Here is a 21,605-nt window from a genome sequence, read left to right on the forward strand (position 1 = left end):
GATGCTGAGAAGGCAGTGCAGTGTGCTGCCCCCAGATCCCTTCCAGAGTCCCCTTGAGGAGGAATTTATCAGCCACTGCATTCCCGCTCCCTTCCTTGGCATTTATTGGCTTTTTGATGAATGTTAGAGCAATTTTTCTGTCAACAGCTTCTCATTAGAGGCCTGGCAGTGTTCATTCTGGCCATTATTTTGCCCAGTATCACGCCTGGTCACTGCGAGGAGAAGAGGTCCCACTTAGAAGCTATCCATCTTCGCAGCAGCGAAGGCTCCAATAACCCACTTCCCACCCCCGCTGCGGTGACGGCTGCCCTGGAGCATGCACAGGGAATTGAGACAAACAGCCAGGCTGCCATGAATCGCACATGCTCCAGGACTTTGCCTCTGCTCCCCTTTAAAGACTGATTACAGCTTTGATTCTGTTTCTTTTAAAATAAATTATGGGACCTTGGTGAAAATAATTGCCAGACCTTCCTTGTGAGGGGTGATATAATCTTAGAGAAGACGAGGAGTCTACCTTGGAGAAGTCTAGAAAGCTAGCAGGAATTGGGAAAGAGTGTCCAGTGTCCCTAACAGGCTGTTTATTTAAGCCCTCAAATGCACTGTCTTAAAATAATTGTGACGTAGAAAAGCATCTGAAGGCCTTCCTGGCATTTCCGCCATTCATAAGCATCAATATCTACTGTAATATGCTTCTTCCACCATCCCTACCAGCAGGCACAGGAATCTAACCTGGAATGGCACATCTCAAAAAGGTTTGCTTGTTTGTTTGTTTGTCTTTGTGAACAACTCCAAACACATGGAAAAATTGAGAGAAATTGTAAAAAAAAAAAAAACAAAAAAACAAAAAAAAAACCTACCACGGGTCCATTACCACATTTTTTTTTTTTTTTTTTTTTTTTTTTTTTTTTTTGGTTTTTCGAGACAGGGTTTCTCTGTGTAGCTTTGCGCCTTTCCTGGAACTCACTTGGTAGTCCAGGCTGGCCTCGAACTCACAGAGATCCGCCTGGCTCTGCCTCCCGAGTGCTGGGATTAAAGGCGTGCGCCACCACCGCCCGGCCATTACCACTTTTTAACATGGGTTAATTTATGGCCAGCCTTCCTTCTCCTCCCATCCACCCCTCCCATACCCAGGACTTTTATAAAGCAAGCCCTGACCACATTTTAATTTTTATAAGAGGGTACTAATGCCTGACCATTTCCCAGGCACAGCTTAACAGTAAATGCCTCTCTGAGAACACGGTCCCCCAAAGGAGCAATTTTTGCCGAGGATCTTGGGATACGCCCTCTACAGGGAATCAGCCAGGAGATGAGCTTCCTAGGCCAGTAGAATGTGGCAGGGTTACAGCGAGTCTCACTGGAAGAATTGCCGGTGGTCTGGGCAACTGCGATTTCAGTGTAGCGGTTTTCACGGCCCAAGGCTAGGAGGCACTATAAGCATTCAGCCACCAAAGGCCAGGGCTATAAAATGTCTCATAAAACATGAGGCAGTCCCCCAGGCCAAAGAAGTATGTTACACACCATACGGGACTCATTCAGACAGGTGCAATGGTCTAAATCCAAAATAACTCCATTTAGAAGTATAATTTATAATATGTTGGCATGGCTTTACTATACACAGAATGTGCTAGAAGTTTAACTATGTAAGTTGAAAAGTCACTCATTTTATTGTTGTTTAGAACTTTACTAAGAGTCATTTACCATCTGGAAAACCCACATGCAGCGCTTCTTAGAGTATTCAGGTCCCTACTCATCTGAGCAGACTGCATCCGTTGTCTCCAGATCACAGAGATTCTGCATAGAGCTGGGAGCATCTGAGGACTTCATTGGTCCTCACTGGAGATGTGAAGTGTGTTGTTGTAGTCTGCATCTTATGCACTAAATCATCACACAGTACTGATGCTACAGAGTTCCAGGCTGTCTTGTATAAATTGTTTCACAAACACCTGGAGTTGTTCAGCTTGGTGATCTGGTTGCTATTTCACACTTCCTTACCGTTTTAACCCAAGCTCTTAAAGACCACTTTTCTCAACCTCAGAGACACAGAAATGTGGGAATTAGGAGACTAAATGGAGGGGAAGAGAGAAATTGCAGGAAGTGCTTGTGAACAGCCAAGCAGCAGATGGGAAACACGCGTCTAATACCGCGTCCTCCCCAGGCCCTCGTAAAAGGACGATAACGCTTTATGGTGAACAGTTTGAAAGAACACACTCGAGGGATCCTAAATAGCATGGGGAAAGACACGCAGATGATGGTCCCATCCAAACTCCCTACACGTGGCCCAGCCAGATCACTCCACGGTGACAGTCTTAACCGCAGCAGTCGACCACTGGGGTTCCCGCATTTGGGGACAGTCGAGTGTGGAAGGTAGTATCACAAGAAAGAGATTTGGAAGGAACAAAGCATACAGAAGAGAAAAAAAAAAATGTGAGTGGGTCAGAGAGATGACTCAGTCCGTAAAAGTGCCTCCTGCCTGCCGTGTGGGCGTGGCCTGAGTTCAGTCCCCAGAACCCGTGCACCTCCACATCTGTGATGGCTATTCATCGTTGTAAAGTTGACTACATCTGGAATTAACTAAAACCCAAGCAGCTGAACACACCTGTGAGGGATTTTTTAAAATAATTTATTTATTTTTATCTTATGTGCATTGGTGTTTTGCCTGCATATATGTCTGTGTGAGGATGCTGGATCCTCTGGAACAGGAGTTACAGACAGTTGTGAGCAGCCATGTGGGTGCTGGGAATTGAACCCAGGTCCTTTGGAAGAACAGCCAGTGCTCTCAATCACTGAGCCATCTCTCCAGCCCCTGGGATTTTTTTCATAGTTAAATCATTTGAAGAGGGAAGACACACTTTTAATCCAGATCATTTATGGTGGGAAGATACCCTTTTAATCCAGATTCTTTGAGGTGGTAAGATCCACCTTTAATCTGGGCCATACCTTCTACTGGCAGCCTATATAAAGGACATGGAAGAAGGAAGCTCGCTCTCTTTGCCTGCTTGCCCTTGCTCTCACTGGCAAGTCCATTTCTTCACTGGCATTAGAGCCTACTTCTTCAGGATACTGGTGTATACTGAAGACCTGCTGAGACATCCAGCCTCATGGACTGAACAACTACTGGGTTCTTGGACCTTCGGTTGGTAGACAGCCATTGTTGGACTAGCTGGACCACAGTCTCTAAGCCATTCTAATAAATCCACTTTAGATAAACAGGTAGGTGATGGGTAAATAGATGATAGATAGATAGATAGATAGATAGATAGATAGATAGATAGATAAATAGATAGATAATAGACAGATTCATTCTGTTCTGTAAATTCTGTTCCTCTAGAGAACCCTGATTAATACAACACCCAACTTTTAAAATGTGTTCTGGTGATCAAACTCAGGTCTCTTTGTTTGCAAGGTAAGCATTTGTTGACTGAGTCATTTCACAAGTACAGGGAGGTCTATGTTCTATATATTATTATATATCATATGTGATTTTATATATATATATGAAAAAACATACAAGAACCTAAATGATCTTTAAAGGCATAAATTCAATAAAATTGTCATATTGAACTGAGGGAAATCTCTTGAAAACAGCTGAAACTCAAAACACTAGGGAAGGGGCAGGGACATTTGAAAGGATCAATAGCAATTCCCCAAAATAAGAACAGAGAAAAGGGAGAAAGAAGCCTTAGAGGAAATAATAAAAGCAACGTTCCCCAGAACCGAATAACAGTTTCCACGCTAAAGGGACATGTCTGCCCAGAGCATGGGTAAAATTGACCCACATCAAGGTTGAATCATTGAGAAATCTCAGGACAAGAACAGGGAGAAGATTCAGGAAGCTGGTGGGAGAAGTACATGGATCGTAGTGGACATTATATTGGCAAATCAGTGTCTGTTGTTTGTGCTCATGGAGATGCTGGCTCTGGAAGTGGGGTTGTCCCTCACCCCCAGCCAATTTCAGATTCAATCTTGTTTGTTTTGAAATACCCTCCAAGGCCCCTTGTCGCGGGATGAATTCTCCACCCCCAACTCTTGTGACCAGGAGGGAAGAGAATAGCAATACAGCTCAAGAGTAATAAGACTGTGTTCTTGAGAAAAGCTGGGAACTATTTCCAACAGAGGTTCCTACTTTTTAATCCATGATATAAAAGTGCCTGCAGTGGAAACCAGAAGCCTGAAGTCTGGCAGTGGGAAGTTCAGCCATGGGAAGCTCAACTATGGAGATAAAATTCAACTGGAGACTCCAATTGACTGCCTCAACTTCCCCAGTTGGTTTCTACTGGGTGTTTGTAAGCCCCGAATTTGATGGTGTCACCTTTCTGCTGGTATTCTTTTATATGGAAGCCACACTCAAAGGCTCAGCTCTGCCTGGGACTCTACTGGGGACACCAACTGACCGCCCCAACAGGGCTTCCCAAGCAGTTTCTGCTGAATGTTTTGAGGACCAGATTTGATGTTTTGCTATCTATCCATCCATCCATCCATCCATCCATCCATCCATCCATCCATCCATCCATCTACCTATCTATCTCATCTATCTATATCTATTATCTATCATCTGTCTATCTATTATCTATCTATCTATCTATCTATCACTTGCTATTTAATATTCTATTTTGGCTTGCTACATACTTAACAAAGCCAGTCACTAAAGACTGGAAGTGTGACTGTCACAAATCATTCTTCAGACTGTATGGAGTGGGGAGAAAACACTTCAAAAGTTTAAGGATAAAGGCTTTGACTTTGAACTTTGCAACAATTCTAGAACTAAGAAAACAAGAGAGTAGATCCCTCCAAAATAACCAAGAAACACGATTTCCAATCTTCTCATACAATGTGGCAATAAAAATAGGGATGTTAGCCGGGCGGTGGTGGCGCACGCCTTTAATCCCAGCACTCGGGAGGCAGAGCCAGGCGGATCTCTGTGAGTTCGAGGCCAGCCTGGGCTACAGCGCGAGATACAGGAAAGGCGCAAAGCTACACAGAGAAACCCTGTCTCGAAAAACCAAAAAAAAAAAAAAAAAATAGGGATGTTATCTAGGCATGTATATCATAAAGACAATGACCTCCTCCATCTGCCTTTTTTAGAAAGGATAGGAGAAATATCCATCCCAACGGGGTAAATGTAAAAGAAGAAGCAGGGGTATAGAAACCAGGATTTCAACCCACCTGGGATGAAAAGGGAATCCAGGTAAGGGTGCTGGAGGTGAAGTAGGAGGAAGATAATTGTCACAGGCAGCCAGCCTGTCCACTAGCAGTCAGGTAGTTCAAAGGACTGTTGTCATTATTTCCCTTTTAACACCAAAACAAATGCATAAACCAAGAAAGAAGATGTAGAAACCAGAAATCAAATAACCCCATAGCTTCTCTGTCAAGCCATGTCTCTTCCCAGGCCACCTTGGACTCGTTTGCACAGATGGCAACTCAGCAGTCTCCAAATCACGTACTCATCACAGAAGTACAAGGGGCTGACCATCCGTTGTTATAAGCCTTGACTGCCAGGGGATGGAGTAGGCGCCTTGGATAGCCCCATCAGGATGGAGCCTCACCTGCCTTCTGCAGTGGCCAACTCAATAGCTCGCCCTTGGTGTATACTTTTCCCCTCTTGTGTGACCTTCTGCTCCTGTCCCATGGGATCACCCTACAGAATAAACCACCTACATGCAAACCTGGGCCTTAAGCTCTGATTTCAGGTCAAACACAGGCTAAGAAACCAACAGAAGAAGAGGTCATGGGAACTCCAAAAATGATACCAGAGGGAAGTGCAGGGCAGCGATTAGGGCAGGAGGCTGGAGTGTATTCAACCCCAGTAGCAGGAAGACATGTCTCCCAGAAATGAACAGAAACTCACAGCCATTTCCACTGACCTTGTAGAGAGTTGTCTGGGAGACAGGAAGAAGGGAACTGGAAGAGCACATGCTTTTTTAGGTTGAATCAAATGGCACAACTCTGCAGGAGAGAGACCAGAGACTCAAATCAGCATTCTCAAAAATGGCCCTATCCATGGAATCAGAGACCATCATGTCAAGAAAAAAAAATCCAGCCTACAGGTTGCCGCCTTGGGTGGAAGAGAAGAGGAAAAAGGAAAAAGTGAGCTGAGTCCCAACATTCATGGTCTGCTGAGATGTAAGGGGCCACATGCTCCTGGCCACCTAAAGCTGCCTCCATGTTTCCACACTGTGAGCTGGAGAGGTGGGGTTGCCCAAGCCCCTGACACTGGGCACACACCTGCAGGCGTCTGATGCCCTTCTCCCTCCCTCCTCCCTTTCATGTAGTGTTTACTTTGTGCCCTTGTGTGTTAGAAAGATGTAACTTTTTTTTTTTTTAATTTTTAGAGGAAAATGAAGAAATTTCCCTGAGTATCAGAAGGGACTTTGGTCTTCTGAACAGTGTCGTCACTGTTAAGACTATGGGGACATTTGAAATTGGGCTAAATGCATTTTGCATTGTAAGATAGCCATGAGCCTATGAGAGCCAAGTATGAAATAATATGGATTAAAGTGACACATTTGAATGTCAGGTTGACAAAGGAAGACTTGAAATAGTTCATCGTGCCAACCTGACTAGACTTATAATCACGTAGAAGATTTAGTGTGTCTGGGAGAACATTTCAAATATTAACTGGGCGGGGGGGAGACACCTCCTGAATGTGGGTGACACCGTCTCATGGGCTGGGGTTTGGATAAGATAAAAAAGGAAAAGAAGAAAGGGATTGAACGTCTGACTTATCGCCGTACTTCCCTATCTACTACGATGTAAATAAGCTGCTGCATGCTCCCGCCTCCACACCTTCCCTGCTGTGGTGGTGGGCTGTATCTCTTCAAAGCATGAGCCAAAATAGATATTTCCTCCTTCAAGATGCTTCTGGTCAGGTATTTGGTTACAGTGACAAGGAAAGTGAGTAACACAGAGGCACACCCACAAACAATGTGTAACCAGCTCTCTGGGCATCCTGTGGCCCAGTCAAGTTGATACATAAAATTAACTATCATAGTATCTGTGCGTGTCTGTGCACTGGCTAGCCCTGGGCAGATATGCAGAATGGATAACAGTGTCCACCTCTGGATCCAGGAGTGAGGAAGACTTCCTTTGCATTGGTTGTCCTTTCATACTGCTCAAAGTCTTTAAAACATGTAGTACTGGGCGTGGGGAGATGGCCCAGTGGTTAAGAGCATTTACTGTTCTTGAAGAAAAGCCACGTCAGGTATCTCACAACCATTTGTAACTCCAGCTCCAGGGAATATAACACCCTCGGGCCACTTCTCCAGCCCATTCCCCATCAGATTTAGATTATCAAAAATATGTGTGATAGGCTATATTTGTGTATCCACAAATACACATATGCATGCAATACAACTAATAAAAAAGAGGCCATGAATTTGAAGAACAGGGAAGGGTATATGAGAGGGGTTGAAGGGAGGAAACGGAAGCGGGACATGCTGTAATTAAAATAGTTTCAGCAGGGCGGTGGTGCACTCTTTTTTTTTATTAAGAAATTTTTTATTCATTTTACATACCAAACACAGATACCCCTCTTTCCCCTCCTCTCACCACCCCCAGCCTTCCCCCCCAACCCACCCCCTATTCCCTCCTCCGAAAAGGTAAGGCCTCCCATGGGGAGTCAGCAAAGCCTGGTACACTCAGTTGAGGCAGGCCCAAGCTCCTCCCCCTTCATCAAGGCTGTGCAAAGTGTCCAACCATAGGTAATGGGCTCCAAAAAACCAGCTCATGCACCAGGGATAGATCTTGATCCTACTGCCAGGGGGCCCCTTAAACAGACTAAGCTACACAACTGTCTCACTTATGCAGAGGGCCTAGTCCAGTCCCATTGAGGCTCCACAGCTGTTAGTCTAGTTCATGAGTTCCCACTAGCTTGGTTCAATTTTCTCTGCAGGCTTTCCCATGATGATCTTGATGCCCCTTGCTCATAGAATCCCTCTTCCCTCTCCTAGACTGGACTCCTGGAGCTTACCCTGATGCTGTGGATTTCTGCATCTGCTTCCATCAGTTACTCAATGAAGGCTCATGTTTGTCTTTCTGAGTCTAGGTTACCTCACTCAGGATGATGTTTTCTAGTTCCATCCACTTGCCTGCAAATTTCATGATGTCATTGTTTTCTACTGCTTAGTAGTACTCCATTGTATATATGTACCGCATTTTCTTTATCCATTCTTTGGTTGAGGGGCATCTAGGTTGTTTCCAGATTCCGGCTACTACAAATAATGTTGCTATGAACATAGTTGAGCAAGTGCCCTTGTGGTATGATTGAGCATTCCTTGGGTATATGACCAAGAGTGGTATAGCTGGGTCTTGAGGTAGATTGATTCCCAATTTTCTGAGAAACCATCATACTAATTTCCAAAGTGGCTGTACAAGTTTGCATTCCCACCAACAATGGAGAGTGCTCCCCTTGCTCCACATCCTCTCCACCATAAGCTGTCATCAGTGTTTTTGATCTTAGCCATTCTGACAGGTGTAAGATGGTATCTCAGAGTTATTTTGATTTGCATTTCCATGATGACTAAGGATGTTGAGTAGTTCCTTAAATGTCTTTCAGCCATTTGAGATACTTCTGTTGAGAATTTTCTGTTTAGATCTGTAGCCCATTTTTTAATTGGATTGTTTAGTATTTTGATGTCTAGTTTCTTGAGTTCTTTATATATTTTTGGAGATCAGCCCTCTGTCAGATGTGGGATTGGTGAAGATCTTTTCCCATTCTGTAGGCTGTCTTTTTGTCTTATTTACCATGTCCTTTACCTTACAGAAACGTCTCAGTTTCAGGAGATCCCATTTATTAATTGTTTCTCTCAGTGTCTGTGCTATTGTTCTATTTAGGAAGTGGTCTCCTGTGCCAATGCATTCAAGGCTACTTTATACTTTTTCTATCAGGTTCAGTGTAACTGGATTTATGTTGAGGTCTTTGATCCACTTGGACTTGAGTTTTGTGCATGGCGACAGATATGGATCTATTTGCAATCTTCTGCATGTTGACATCCAGTTATGCCAGCACCATTTGTTGTTGAAGATGCTTTCTTTTTCCATTGTACAGTTGCGGCTTCTTTGTCAAAAATCAGGTGTTCATATGTGTGTGGATTAATGTCAGGGTCTTCAATTCAATTCCATTGGTCTACATGTCAATTTTTATGCCAATACCAAGCTGTTTTTATTATGATAGCTCTATAGTAGAGCTTGAGGTCAGGGATGGTGATGCCTCCAGAGGTTGCTTTATTGTACAGGATTGTTTTAGCTATCCTGGGTTTTCTGTTTTTCCATATGAAGTTGAGTATTGTTCTTTCCAAGTCTGTGAAGAATTGTGTTGGGATTTTGATGGGGATTGCATTGAATCTGTAGATTGCCTTTGGTAAGATTGCCATTTTTACTATTTTAATCCTGCCTATCCATGAGCGTGGGAGATCTTTCCGTTTTCTGATATCTTCTTCAATTTCTTTCTTTTTTTTTTTTTTGTTTTGTTTTGTTTTTGTTTCTCGATACAGGGTTTCTCTGTGTAGCTTTGCGCCTTTTCCTGGAACTCACTTGGTAGCCCAGGCTGGCCTTGAACTCACAGAGATCCGCCTGGCTCTGCCTCCCGAGTGCTGGGATTAAAGGCGTGCGCCACCACCGCCCGGCTTCAATTTCTTTCTTTAGAGACTTAAAGTTCTTATCATACAGCTCCTTCACTTGTTTAATTAGTGTTACCCCAAAGTATTTTATATTAGCTGTGGCTATTGTAAAGGGAGATGTTTCTCTGATTTCTTTCTCAGCCCTTTTATCACTTGTGTATAGGAGGGCTACTGATTGTTTTTTGAGTTAATCTTGTATCCTGCCACTTTACTGAAGGTGTTTATCAGCTGTAGGAGTTCCCTGATAGACTTTTTGGGGTCACTTATGTATACTATCATATTGCCTGCAAATAGCGAAAGTTTGACTTCTTCCTTTCCTATTTGTATCCCCTTGATCTCCTTTTGTTTTCTTATTGCTCTAGCTAGAACTTTGAGTATTACATTGAATAGATATGGGGAGAGTGGACAGCCTTGTCTTGTTCCTGATTTTAGTGGAATTGCTTTGAGTTTCTCTCCATTTAATTTGATGTTGGCTGCCAGCTTGCTGTAAATTGCTTTATTATGTTTAGGTATATTCCTTGTATTCCTGATCTTTCCAAGACCTTTATCATAAAGGTGTGTTGGATTTTGTCAAAGGCTTTTTCAGCATCTAATGAGATGATCATGTGGTTTTTTTCTTTCAGTTTGTTTATATAGTGTATTACATTAACAGATTTTTGTATGTTGAACCATCCTTGCATCTCTGTGATGAAGCCTACTTGATCATGGTGGATAATTTTTTGATGTGTTCTTGGGTTCAGTTTGGCATTATTTTATTGAGTATTTTTTTTTAATTTTTATTTTTTTTGTATATGTTTTTTAAATTACATTTGTTTAATGTGTGCTTGGCCTGTGCCTGTGTGTGTTATGTCTAAAAGTGTGTACCTGTCGTGTACACTAGGGCCACAGCATCCATGTGGAGGTCAGAAAACAACTTTTGGGAATTGATTCTCTCCTTTTACCATGTGGGTCCAGGGAATGAAACTCAGGTCATCAGGCTTTGTGGCAATTGCTTTTACCCTAAGATCTATCTTTCAGGCCCCTTACTTTTAATAATCATAAATAAGATAATTGGCAGCTATGTTTTAACTAAGAGAGACACATCTTAACTTCATGAATTAAACCCCTTATGATAAATGTCAAAATTAAATCAGAATTAAAAAAATAAATTTACTTAAAAGAAAAACAGGAAAAGATTCAAAACTAGAGTACTGTTCCCTTAAATATATCTAATGCAAATTCAAAGTATCAGAAATCATATCTTGTCCCTAAAGGCCGTGTCAATACAACACAGGAACGCTAATCATCAGTATTAACTCTTGAAATGAAGGGAACAAGTGGAAGCCAGTGAGAAGAAACCCTGGCAAGGACACAATGTGAGTAGCTGCTCTGGGCATCAGGCTCTGGCTGGCGAAGGACCTTGGTCCTAGATCGAAGGAGGATAGACATCTGGTCAACCATCTTGGCTTCAAGTGGGGGAACTGGCAGGATTCAAGGAGGGAGCATTGCTGCAGCCTCCAAAGTCAGTCTCTACTTCTCACTCCCTGGAGCATGCGCTCCCACACTTCAGCACGGTCTCCTCAGGAGGATTTGCTGTCGCTCGTGAAGTGACGATACAGGAAACCTACAAGAATAGCGCCCACGACGGGGAGAATCCAATATGCCCAGCAACTTTTGCACGTACTGCTCTTTGAAGGATCCTTGTTACTACCTTTAGGTTTAAGGTCACTCGGATGGACATCACCAATGTAGTACTGCTTTAGCATTTCCCTGGCATCAGGGGAGTGGCCAACATCTTCAAAGCTTTCCGTTGCATCAGCACCAGCTTGTTCCAGCAGAACCTCTTCCCCACCAGGATGCTCGCTGAGGAAGCGGGTGATATCGTAGACTCGCCCGTGGATCACCATCCACGTCTCCTCCGCGGAGTTCCGCTTCGCCACCTCCTCCAGCCGGAAGTAGGTGACGGAGGGGTCGCTGCCCTCGCCGTTCCCGCCGCTGCCGCTGGCCTCTGGGGTCGCCATCGGGTCCGAGTCCCTCGCCACCGCGACCTGGGGTTCTGCGCCTAACTTCCTTCTTATTGAGTATTTTTGCATCAATGTTCATGAAAGAGATTGGTCTGTAATTGTTTTTGTTGCATCTTTGTGTGGTTTGGGTATCAGGGTAACTGTAGCCTCATAAAAAGAGTGTGTTATTGTTCCTTCTGTTTTCTGTTGTGTGGAATAGTTTGAAGAGCATTGGTATTAGCTCTTCTTTGAAATTCTGGTAGAATTCTGCACTGAAACCATCTGGTCCTGGGCTTTGTTGTTGTTGTTGGGAGACTTTTAATGACTGTTTCTATTTCCTTAGGGGTTACTGGTCTATTTAAATTGTTTATCTGGTCTTGATTTAACTTTGGTATGTGTATCTGTCCAGAAAAATGTCCATTTCTTTTAGATTTTCCAATTTTGTGGAGTACAGGTTTTTGAAGTATGACCTGATGATTCTCTGGATTTCCTCATTGTCTCTTGTTATGTCTCCCCTTTCATTTCTGATTTTTTAATGCTCTCTCTCTGCCTTTTGGTTATTTTGGATAGGGGTTTGTCTAGCTTGTTGATCCAGCCTATTTGGTGTTCTATAAGCTTCTTGTATCTTCATAGGTATTTCTTTCTTTAGGTTGGGAACATTTTTTTCTATAATTTTGTTGAATTATTTTCTGTGCCTTTGAGTTGGTATTCTTCTTCTTCTATCCCTATCATTCTTAGGTTTGGTCTTTTCATGGTGTCCCAGATTTCCTGGATGTTTTGTGTTATGACTTTTTTGGCTTTAGTGTTTTCTTTAACTGACAAATCTATTTCCTCTATTGTGTCATCCACACCAGAGATTCTCTCCTCCATCTCTTGTATTCTGTTGGTTATGCTTGCATCTCTAGTTCCTGTTCGTTTACTCAGATTTTCCATTTCCAGCATTGTCTTGATTTGGGTCTTCTTCATTGCTTCTATTTCAATTTTCAGGTTTTAAACTGTTTCCTTCACCTGTTTAATTGCTTTTTCTTGGGTTTCTTGGCTTTCTTTAAGGGATTTATTGATTTCTTCCAATTTTTTGTTTGTCTTTTCCTCGGTTTCTTTAAGGGAATTTTTCATTTCCTCTTTAAAGGCCTCTATTATCTTCATAGAGTTATTTTTAAGGTCACTTTCTTCTGCTTCTTCTACATTGTGATGTTCAGGTCTGAGGGAGCTGCTCTTGGTCCAATCTGTGCTCTTGGACCAATCGGAACTCTTGGTCTAATTGGAGCTGGCGGATTCTGTGTCTCAGGGAGCTGCTCTTGGTCCAATCAGAGCTGGCAGATTCTGTGTCTTAGGGAACTGCTGAGATCACAGGGGGATGGGTGGGTTTGGGGTAGGGAGTGGGTCTTGTAGATTGAAGAGTCTGGTGGGGGGTGTTGGTGGGGAAGCCTGCCTGCAGGGTAAATAAATTTTACCGTGGGATAGCAAAAAGATATGTATATATGTGCTCACAGGCGTGTGTGTGTGTGTGTGTGTGTGTGTGTGTGTGTGTGTGTGTGTATGTATGTATGTATGTGAGTGTGCTGGTGTGTATGCATGTATGTGTGCATGCATGTGGAGGCCAAAGACAACATCAGGTGTCATTCCTCAGGTGCTGTCTGTCATGTTTTGTGAGTCTCTGGCTGACCTGGTACTGTTCAACTAGGCCAGGCAGGCTGGCCAGCAAGCCCAAAGAATCCAAAAGACCTCCCCAGCACTGCGGTTATAAGCATGCACCACCAAGCATGGAATTTTTTTTAATGAGGATTTTGGAAATTGAGCATGCTTACATGACAAGCACTTTATCCACTAAGCCATCTCTCTAGCCCATCAAAATAAAAAAAAATATTTTTAAGGCATCCTAGGATCTACTTCTGTGTACTATCGTTAAACTTTGATACTGTTTCATTCATTAATGCCACTCTCCTAGAGAGGGACAGAATGTTTCATCATCATCAAATAACACATAAACCATGTGGGTCCTATATAAGAAAGAAATGTAAAGGGAATGGAGAAATGAGATGTTAGTGGAAGCCTTAACCAAAATGAAGGGAGCATGAAAAGGCTATATGGAAACCTGTGATTTCTAACCCAAGACAAACCTCAGTTAGAGAGGGATCGTACAACACAAGTGACATGAGAGGAAATGGGGAGATATTCAAGGTGAAAGCTGACGTGGCTATAGGCGGATTGGGGAAGGAAGAGGGTAGCTGAAGGAAGAGGGTAGCTGGTAGTTAGACCAAACTAAGGATACGTGAAGAACTTTTATGGAAATCCACCAGTTTGTAAGCAAATTAAAATATTTTTAAAAGAAGAATTTAAACAGAAGTACCCTGGGAGGACAACGCTGCTCCCAGAAGACCTTGACTGTTATAGAAAAATCTCAGTGCCTACCACGTGTTATCTCCCTATGAGTACTGGTCATGGAGGCCCGGGAGGCTCCCAAAATAACACAAGCTATTACCATTGCTCTTGGCTGCCCACCATAGCTAGATAGTAAGACTCTTGCTAAAAAGACCCTGACTTTGGATGCAGTCATAAAGAGATCAATCTACACTGACCAGGAAACCCTGCCCCTGCTAACCAGCTTACATAGTACCGGAAGTGCTTTACAGGCTTCTTGTGGGGGGGGGGGGGGATTCATCAATGTCTTACTCAGCATTGGACTCTGCAAGTTATGATACTGACCTGCTGGCAACATATGCCCATTGGTGTAGTTGTGGCATGACATTTCTAAGGGTATAAAACTGCTTTCTGATTGGATCTGGGGCTTGCTAAAGAGGAGGAATGTCATGCCCAGTCCTCTAAGCCAGGTCAGAAGCCCAAGGCTGAGGAGATCAGAGACCCTAAGGGGGACCCACTGCTGTTGTTTTGCTGAGTGGTCATGTGGTCAAACTGCCTTCTGAATACTCGTGTTTACCCATAGATGTGTGCTGCTCTCAACTGTGGTCAGAGAGGCTGCTTTTTGCTGCAGAGAGTTGTTAATGCAGAGACCTTTAGCTGGTCAAAAAGCCGAGTAGAAATAACTTCAAGTGTTCAGCTCTGGATAGGTTATCCATTATCCACCTCCACTATCCAAGACTCAGTAAACTTCTAGAAGAGGGGAGGGAAGTACGTAAGAGCCAGTGGAGGAGAGGAGAGCTGTGAATGTCACTGGATGGGACATACCTGTGCGTGTATCAACTCACAGTAGCTGTGCTTACCTACACAGAAGCGCTCTTGGCGGTTGATGGCTGATGAGAGAGGGTCACCGTCCTTTGGGGACATGGTCACTGGTAGATTGGTCATGTCCACAAGGGATGTCCCCATACCCGTGTGCATATGAACAGCACTAATTGGACTCAGGGAATTAGAACAACAACCAAAGAGCGTGTGAAGGCAAGAGGAGTGGATGGATTTATGCATAAATGTGTGAATTTTCAAAGAATAAAATTATTATTTAAAATATTCGTTGGTTGTATAAATCAATACATTCTCCACCCTTGGAGGCAATTACATGTTCAAAGGTGAAAGTGAGCGATTCCCCATACTTGCTAAATGGCAATCCCGTGTTCATTTGACGTCTCCACACTTAATGTAGCAGTTACATGATTTTCCAGCAGAGGGCGGTAGTTGCTTACCTCTGGATTGAAATCGTAACCGAAACTTGCTTCAGGTTACTTGATGGGAAAAGTCACTTTTCTTGTTGGGGCTTTGGTGGTACTGGGGACTGGACCTAGTACCTTCCATACGCTAGGCAAGCACTCTACGACTGAGCTATATGCCCATTCGCTTTTTACTCTTGAGAATAAAAATAACCAATCTAGGGTATCATACAGTCAAGTTATTTAGATGGTCACAGAGGAGAAAGGACCAAGCTCATAAACACAATTGTTTGCTGATTTTGATTTTAGGGGTAGAGCCAGCGGCCCATGCAGCCTGCTGTTAATAAATCTCCTTGGTTTTCACCCTGGGATGGGAACTGCAGGAGGACGCCTGTGCAGGGATTCTCAACCTCGGCAACACGGACCTTTGGGGCCAGTCAGTCCTTGGTTCGGGGTGCGGACATGCGCACTGAGGCCTGCAGGACAGTCTTTCTACCCTACCCTCTAGTGCCAGTCACAAAGATCTCTAATTCTAATTGTGGCATCACAAGTTATGGCTTCGTTTTTTACTGCAGCTGAGTAGTAAACACACACATATTTTATTTTTATGGAGGAAGGAGATCCTGAAGGTGACGACGCCTCATCGGCCCGTTAAGGTCACCCTTCAGTTCTGACGCCTGTGTGGTGCCGCTGACTTCATTTTGGTGAGAATGTATATGATAGGTACCCACTTGACATATGTGCAATTTTGGTTAAACAAGAGTTTAATACTAGAGGGTAAAAACATTCCAGTTACGACTCCTGCCTATTGTGGGGCCAGCAGTATAATTTCATGTACTCACTGAACAAACATGTCAAACATCCCGGCCTATGTGGGAGGGAGAGAGGGACACCTTAAGAAATGTCGCCAAACTTTTGGTTTAAATAATACATTTATTCCAAATCATGAAAATGGACCCACAGGATAGTCAATAGCAAGTGATCCGTTCAAACATCGCACTGTTGGTGTGTTTTTAGCGTTTAATGGCAAGGTTTGTCTAAACTGTCAAGGGGGCGGGTGGGGTCCCATGAGTGCTCTTTCCCAAACCTCTTCTCCTGTCTTCTGGTGCTGAGGTACCGAATGCACAGCATCCACCTTGCAGGAATCGGCTGCAGAAGGAGCTGCTGAGCAGTCAGTCATTTCTGTGGGAGGAGAAGTGGGATTGCTTAGCTTCGGGTCGCTGTCATGGTTTGAGTTTGAGCAGCTTTGTTTTGGTTCTGCTTTCTTTCCAAAGACTGTTCAGGGGAGAAAGTCGGTCAGCACTGGCTGCTCCATTAAGCCCCTGGACATTTCTCGGTTGTCTCTGCTGCTAAGCTGTGTTTCTCCACCATCAGCTTTGACTTTCAGTAGCCTATTTCAGAGGAGATATGAATAACACACCCACACACTCCGTATGTGTGTGTATACATACATACATACATACATACATACATACATACATACATACGTATGCAGACACATATAAATTCATATATATGTATACAGACACATTTATATGGTTTGATTGCTCTGATCTTACATTTCTGTCCTCTAAACTCATTTTCCTTCTTCCTGAATGCCATCGTATGCTCCCTCCCCCCACCCCACCCCAAGGGCATTAATGATTCCTTGATTTCAGAGCTTGGACGACCTTCCTGGTTGAAGCCCTGTCATCCTCCTTCCCACCATCCTATCTGAAATCTCTTCATGACACTTAGAACTCTGGGTTTCATTCCTTTCCCCATCTTTCCTCCATTCCCTCTCTCTCTGGCACCTTCTGAGAATATAAACTGCATGAGAACAGCACTCTGTCCGTCCTTTGCATCTCTGTAAGGATGGATGAACCTAGTACAGACAAGGCTCAACAACTCTGTGTGGGAGGAAAGAGGGAGAAGAAAGGAAGGCAGGTAGGGAGGGAGGGAGGGAAGGAGGATGAAGGGAGGAGAGAGAGGGAGGGAAGGAGGGAGGGAGGGAGGGGAAGAAGGGAGAGAGGAAGGGGAGGGAGGGGAGGTGGTGGGGAGGAAGGGCAGAAGAGAGAGGGAAAGAAGCAAAGGAGGCAGGCAGGCGGGAAGGCGGAGGTGTCTAAGCAGGTGTTGACAAAGCTGCAGTCTGTCTGCATGGAGAGAACCTTCCAGTAAAAAGATTGTGAAAAGAATCAAAGTCAATGAGAAAACAGTTCTCCACAAGAGAATGAGAAAACAAAGACGCAGGAGGAAGTTTGCTGGCTCCATGATTTCCCTCCCAAATCTCCAATAACTTTTTTTTTGCACATGGCATGATGTACCTATGATTCTTTTTACCACATATATGGTAAGATATATATATAGTATATATATATATATATATATATATATATATATATATATATATATATACTATATATATGTGTGTGTGTGATATATATCATATGTGCATGTATATATCACACTTATCATGTTGAAAATATCCTGTATTCTGCTGGGTGGTGGTGGCGCATGCCTTTAATCCCAGCACTCGGGAGGCAGAGGCAGGTGGATCTCTGTGAGTTCCAGGCCAGTCTGGTCTACAGAGTGAGTTCCAGGACAGGCGCCAAAACACAGAGAAACCCTGTCTCAAAACACAGGAAGGAAGGAAGGAAGGAAGGAAGGAAGGAAGGAAGGAAGGAAGAAAAATCTTTTTTTAAAGATTTATTTATTATATATATATAGTGTTCTGCCTGCATGTACACCTGTATGCCAGAAGAGGGCACCAGATCTCATTATAGATGGTTGTGAGCCACTATGTGGTTGCTGGGAATTGAATTCAGGACCTCTGGAAGAGCAGCCAGTGCTCTTAACCTATAAGCCATCTCTCCAGCCCCCATACATGCCTTATTCTATATATGTCTCACATATGCATTGAAAGTGGGGAAGAGAGAAGACTTTTACTGGAGGGCTGCCCAGGGAGAATTAGCTTTGGGGAAAATCTAAGTTCCTTTCCCAAGGCAAGGGTCAGAATAACATCAGGATGGCAAAGAGGCTGCAGATGAGATTCAGGGAGGCAAGGGCCAGGAAGGAAAAAGGTTGGACTGTGTGATTTGTGCACTGGCCAGACATTCCTGCTCTGTATGTATGGGGTGTGTGGGGGGGTGTCCAGCCTTCTACTGTAATTACCCCTCAAACTAGAGCCATCTTTGCTCAGGGGAAGGTATACCATTTGCCCAGGGATCCAGCCCAGAGATACTGAGTTCTGAACACCCACACAGACCCATCCACATGTGCCACGAAAAGTCGTGGAGCTCAGAGTCTTACAGTTAAAGGAACCAGAGGGAGTAGGTACAAAACAAGAGATCCAGCCTGAAAGAAACGGACCTGGGAGGCAAGGATCGTGAGCTTGCCTCCAGTCCTCGTGGGGACCAGAGTTATTACCGGGAAATAAGCAACTTGCTGCAGACTCTGAGTTTGGCCTGAGCAATGGAGACCAGCAGTGGCTGTGAGCCTCAGTTGGCCTGCTCGGAGGGAAAGCAGGGCTGTTACCGCAAGTGGAAGTTAGGTAGAATAGAGGGTTAAAAAGGAGGATGCTAGAGAATTGAGACAGGGTCTCTCAATCAAACCCGGAGCACGTTAATACGATTTCTCTCACTAACCCAGCAGTTCTCAACCTGTGTGTCACGACCCCTTTGGGGTCGCATATCAGATATTTACAATATGATTCGTAGCAGTAGCAAAATTATAATTATGAAGTAGCAACAAAATAATTTTATGGTTGGAGGTCACCATAACATGAGGAACTGTACTAAAGTGTCACAGCATTAGGAAGGTGAGAACCACTGTTCCAGCCAGAGGCTCCTGGGATCCCCTACCTCTGCCTTCAGAGGCTGGGATTGCAGGAGGGAGACCATGCCTACCTGGCATTCAAGTGGGTTCTGAGGATCTGAACTTGGATCCTCAGACTTGCACAGAAGTCCTTAACGACTGAGCCATCCCCCAGTCCCAGGAACTTGCATTCTTAGCATGTTCCTAAGCTGATACTTATTATATCAACATGAAGAGAATTTTACTTATACATGAGTTTCAGTTTGCCCTCTGTGTCCGTTCATGAAGTGACCACGTTAGCGATTTTCCTCTACAAGATGAATTTACATTTAATAACCCTCCTCCGCTTCCGTGTTTGTTTTGTCTCGTCCTGGGTTGCTTTTAATAAGGGAGTAGTAATCCTGGCCCACTCCGTTTGTTTGATTATGTTTAGAAGGTGCTTTGATTTCACAGCCCGGCTGTATTTATGTTGTCCTTGGCCTCCTCCCAGAGAATGTCGGTGCCGACAGGAAAAGCTGGGTGTCTGCTGCCCTCTTCACCCTGGGGTTATTTGATCTCCAGGTCTCAGGACGTCCTCTACTCTAGACAGCTACAACCGAGAGCTACAGGGAGATCTCTGCGCCTGCTCTCTGCAGAGCTGGACTCTAAGGTGAACAGGAAAATATCAAATGGAAAGGGCCCTGGGTGAGGGACTTCCCCCAGGGACTCAGGAGACTACAAAAGCCAACTTCAATCGCTATGAAAAACTGGTTATGACTAAAACCAGCGTGGAAGAAAGGGACATGACCTTCCTGCTCCAGCTTCCCGATAGGACGAGATTTGAAATGAGAATCTTGAAAAAGAAATTGCTTGAAGATGAGGTCTATTCTTTCATCTTGCATTCAGCACCCCAAATAAAATATACCTATGCACCTCGTTCACAGTGATGGTGCCTTAAGCTTCACCCAGTTTAGATGAAGTGTGTGTGTGTCTGTGTGGGCAGTTGTCAATCAATCTTACACACACAGTGCCTGCCTTTCCTTCGTTGCCACCTCCACCTCCTCTGCTGTGGGTCCCCAACCTGACAAAGAAGCTGCACTTCTGTTTTGTGTTACACTTCCACATAGGATTCCAGCGGAAAACAGTAAGTACATTGCTACTTTAGATGTTCTTTCAAATGTTTTATGTGCTTGCGTATGCCCCCTAAAGCAAAACACCTTAGAAGGGGGAAGAAATCACCAGCTGAAGAGTCAGAAAGCTCCCTAACCACAGATGTAGAACGTATTAGCTTCTAGTTGCTGCTATGACAAATAACTGCACACTTAATGACTTAACCACTGAGACACAGATTGCCTTTCAGTTCCGGAGGTCAGAAGTCTGCAGTGGGTTTCCCTAGGCTGTGAAGGTGTGGACAAAGCTGCATTCCTTCTGGAAGATGCAAGGGAAATAATTGCGTTTCCTTCCCTCATCCTTGGCCAGCTTCTAGAAACTGCCAACATTCTTTGACTTAAGAATCAGCTGGCAATTGCATCATCCCTGCTTCTGTTTCCTGGTTACATCTTATGCTCAAGCCTGCCTCCCCTTGAGAAGGATCTTGATCCATTAGGCCCCTGCATAACCCAGGCAGTCTCCCTACCCAGGAGCCTTCACTTAATGAGGTGTAAAAAGTTTCTTCTTCCCAGCACTCGGGAGGCAGAGCCAGGCGGATCTCTGTGAGTTCGAGGCCAGCCTGGACTACCGAGTGAGTTCCAGGAAAGGCGCAAAGCTACACAGAGAAACCCTGTCTCGAAAAACCAAAAAAAAAAAAAAAAAAGTTTCTTCTGCTGGGTAAATTAGCATAATCACAAGCTTGGAGGATTGAGATATGGGGGTGGGGGGGTGGGGGGGTGGGTATGTATATCCCTACAGCTCTCAAGCCCTAGCTGTCTCAACTATCCTCTTGGGAGACCCCGGGTTCAAGGGCATCCTAAAGGCTCAAACACAGCAGCAAAGGACTTCCTCTCGCAGTGGTCACTTACCATCGTACCCCCCACATATACACCCAATACCCTCATAGCCCCTTCCCGCAGCATTGCCTGGCGCTTCAGAGAAAGAGGCTCGAACCTTGGGGTTAAGGTGCAGCTTGGAAGATCACTGAAGAAGTCTTGGGAATAATCTTTATCCTTGCCTTTTGGCATCCCTGAAGGGAACCTGGGTAGGAAAAATGAAGCTTTCTAACATCCAAGAGACTCTGTTGTGTACCCCCAAAGCATGGCGCCAGTGCCTAATGTCCATGTTGACCAGAAACAGGCAAAGAGTCAGGATGAGAAAGAATAAAGAAATAAGCTGAGCTGGTCGGGTGCTCCGTCTTTCTGAGCCAGTGCCAGGGAGGCAGGGTTCACAGGAGTGGCTGGCCCTTGGCACTACCCAGCAGGTGAGTTACCTCCATCTACCCTTCAGAACCCACTAAACCAAAAAGGTTGACTGGGGAGGAAGCACATGCCAAGAATTCCTGCCCGCCGTTCTGTTTCACGGGACCTTTATGATTTTCCTACCACACCCAGCTGAGGTCAAGAAGTTAGTCAACCACAGAAGGAGGAGCCAGGTGGGAGAGGCCATGACGGAGATGTGTTTACTATGCTCACTGAAGCAAGCCT

The 21,605-nt window shown here is 44.4% G+C and overlaps 1 protein-coding gene across 1 annotated transcript; it reads right to left on the reverse strand.

Annotated features, from left to right (window-relative positions):
- Positions 1-10,382: 10,382 nt before the first annotated feature.
- On the reverse strand, positions 10,383-11,661 carry LOC128103428 (cytochrome b5 type B). The gene has a single exon (XM_052727826.1). It carries the CDS (start codon positions 11,612-11,614, stop codon positions 11,174-11,176), a length of 441 nt encoding a protein of 146 aa, XP_052583786.1. The 5' UTR covers positions 11,615-11,661; the 3' UTR covers positions 10,383-11,173.
- Positions 11,662-21,605: the final 9,944 nt, after the last annotated feature.

The sequence above is a fragment of the Peromyscus californicus genome, unplaced genomic scaffold (assembly GCF_007827085.1).
Source record: "Peromyscus californicus insignis strain IS unplaced genomic scaffold, ASM782708v3 Scaffold_8__1_contigs__length_139910024, whole genome shotgun sequence".
Classification (NCBI taxonomy): Eukaryota; Metazoa; Chordata; class Mammalia; order Rodentia; family Cricetidae; genus Peromyscus; species Peromyscus californicus.

What these genes read in the sequence shown, in the direction of transcription:
- LOC128103428 (XM_052727826.1), bottom strand. Translation starts at nt 11,614, where the DNA reads ATGGCGACCCCAGAGGCCAGCGGCAGCGGCGGGAACGGCGAGGGCAGC.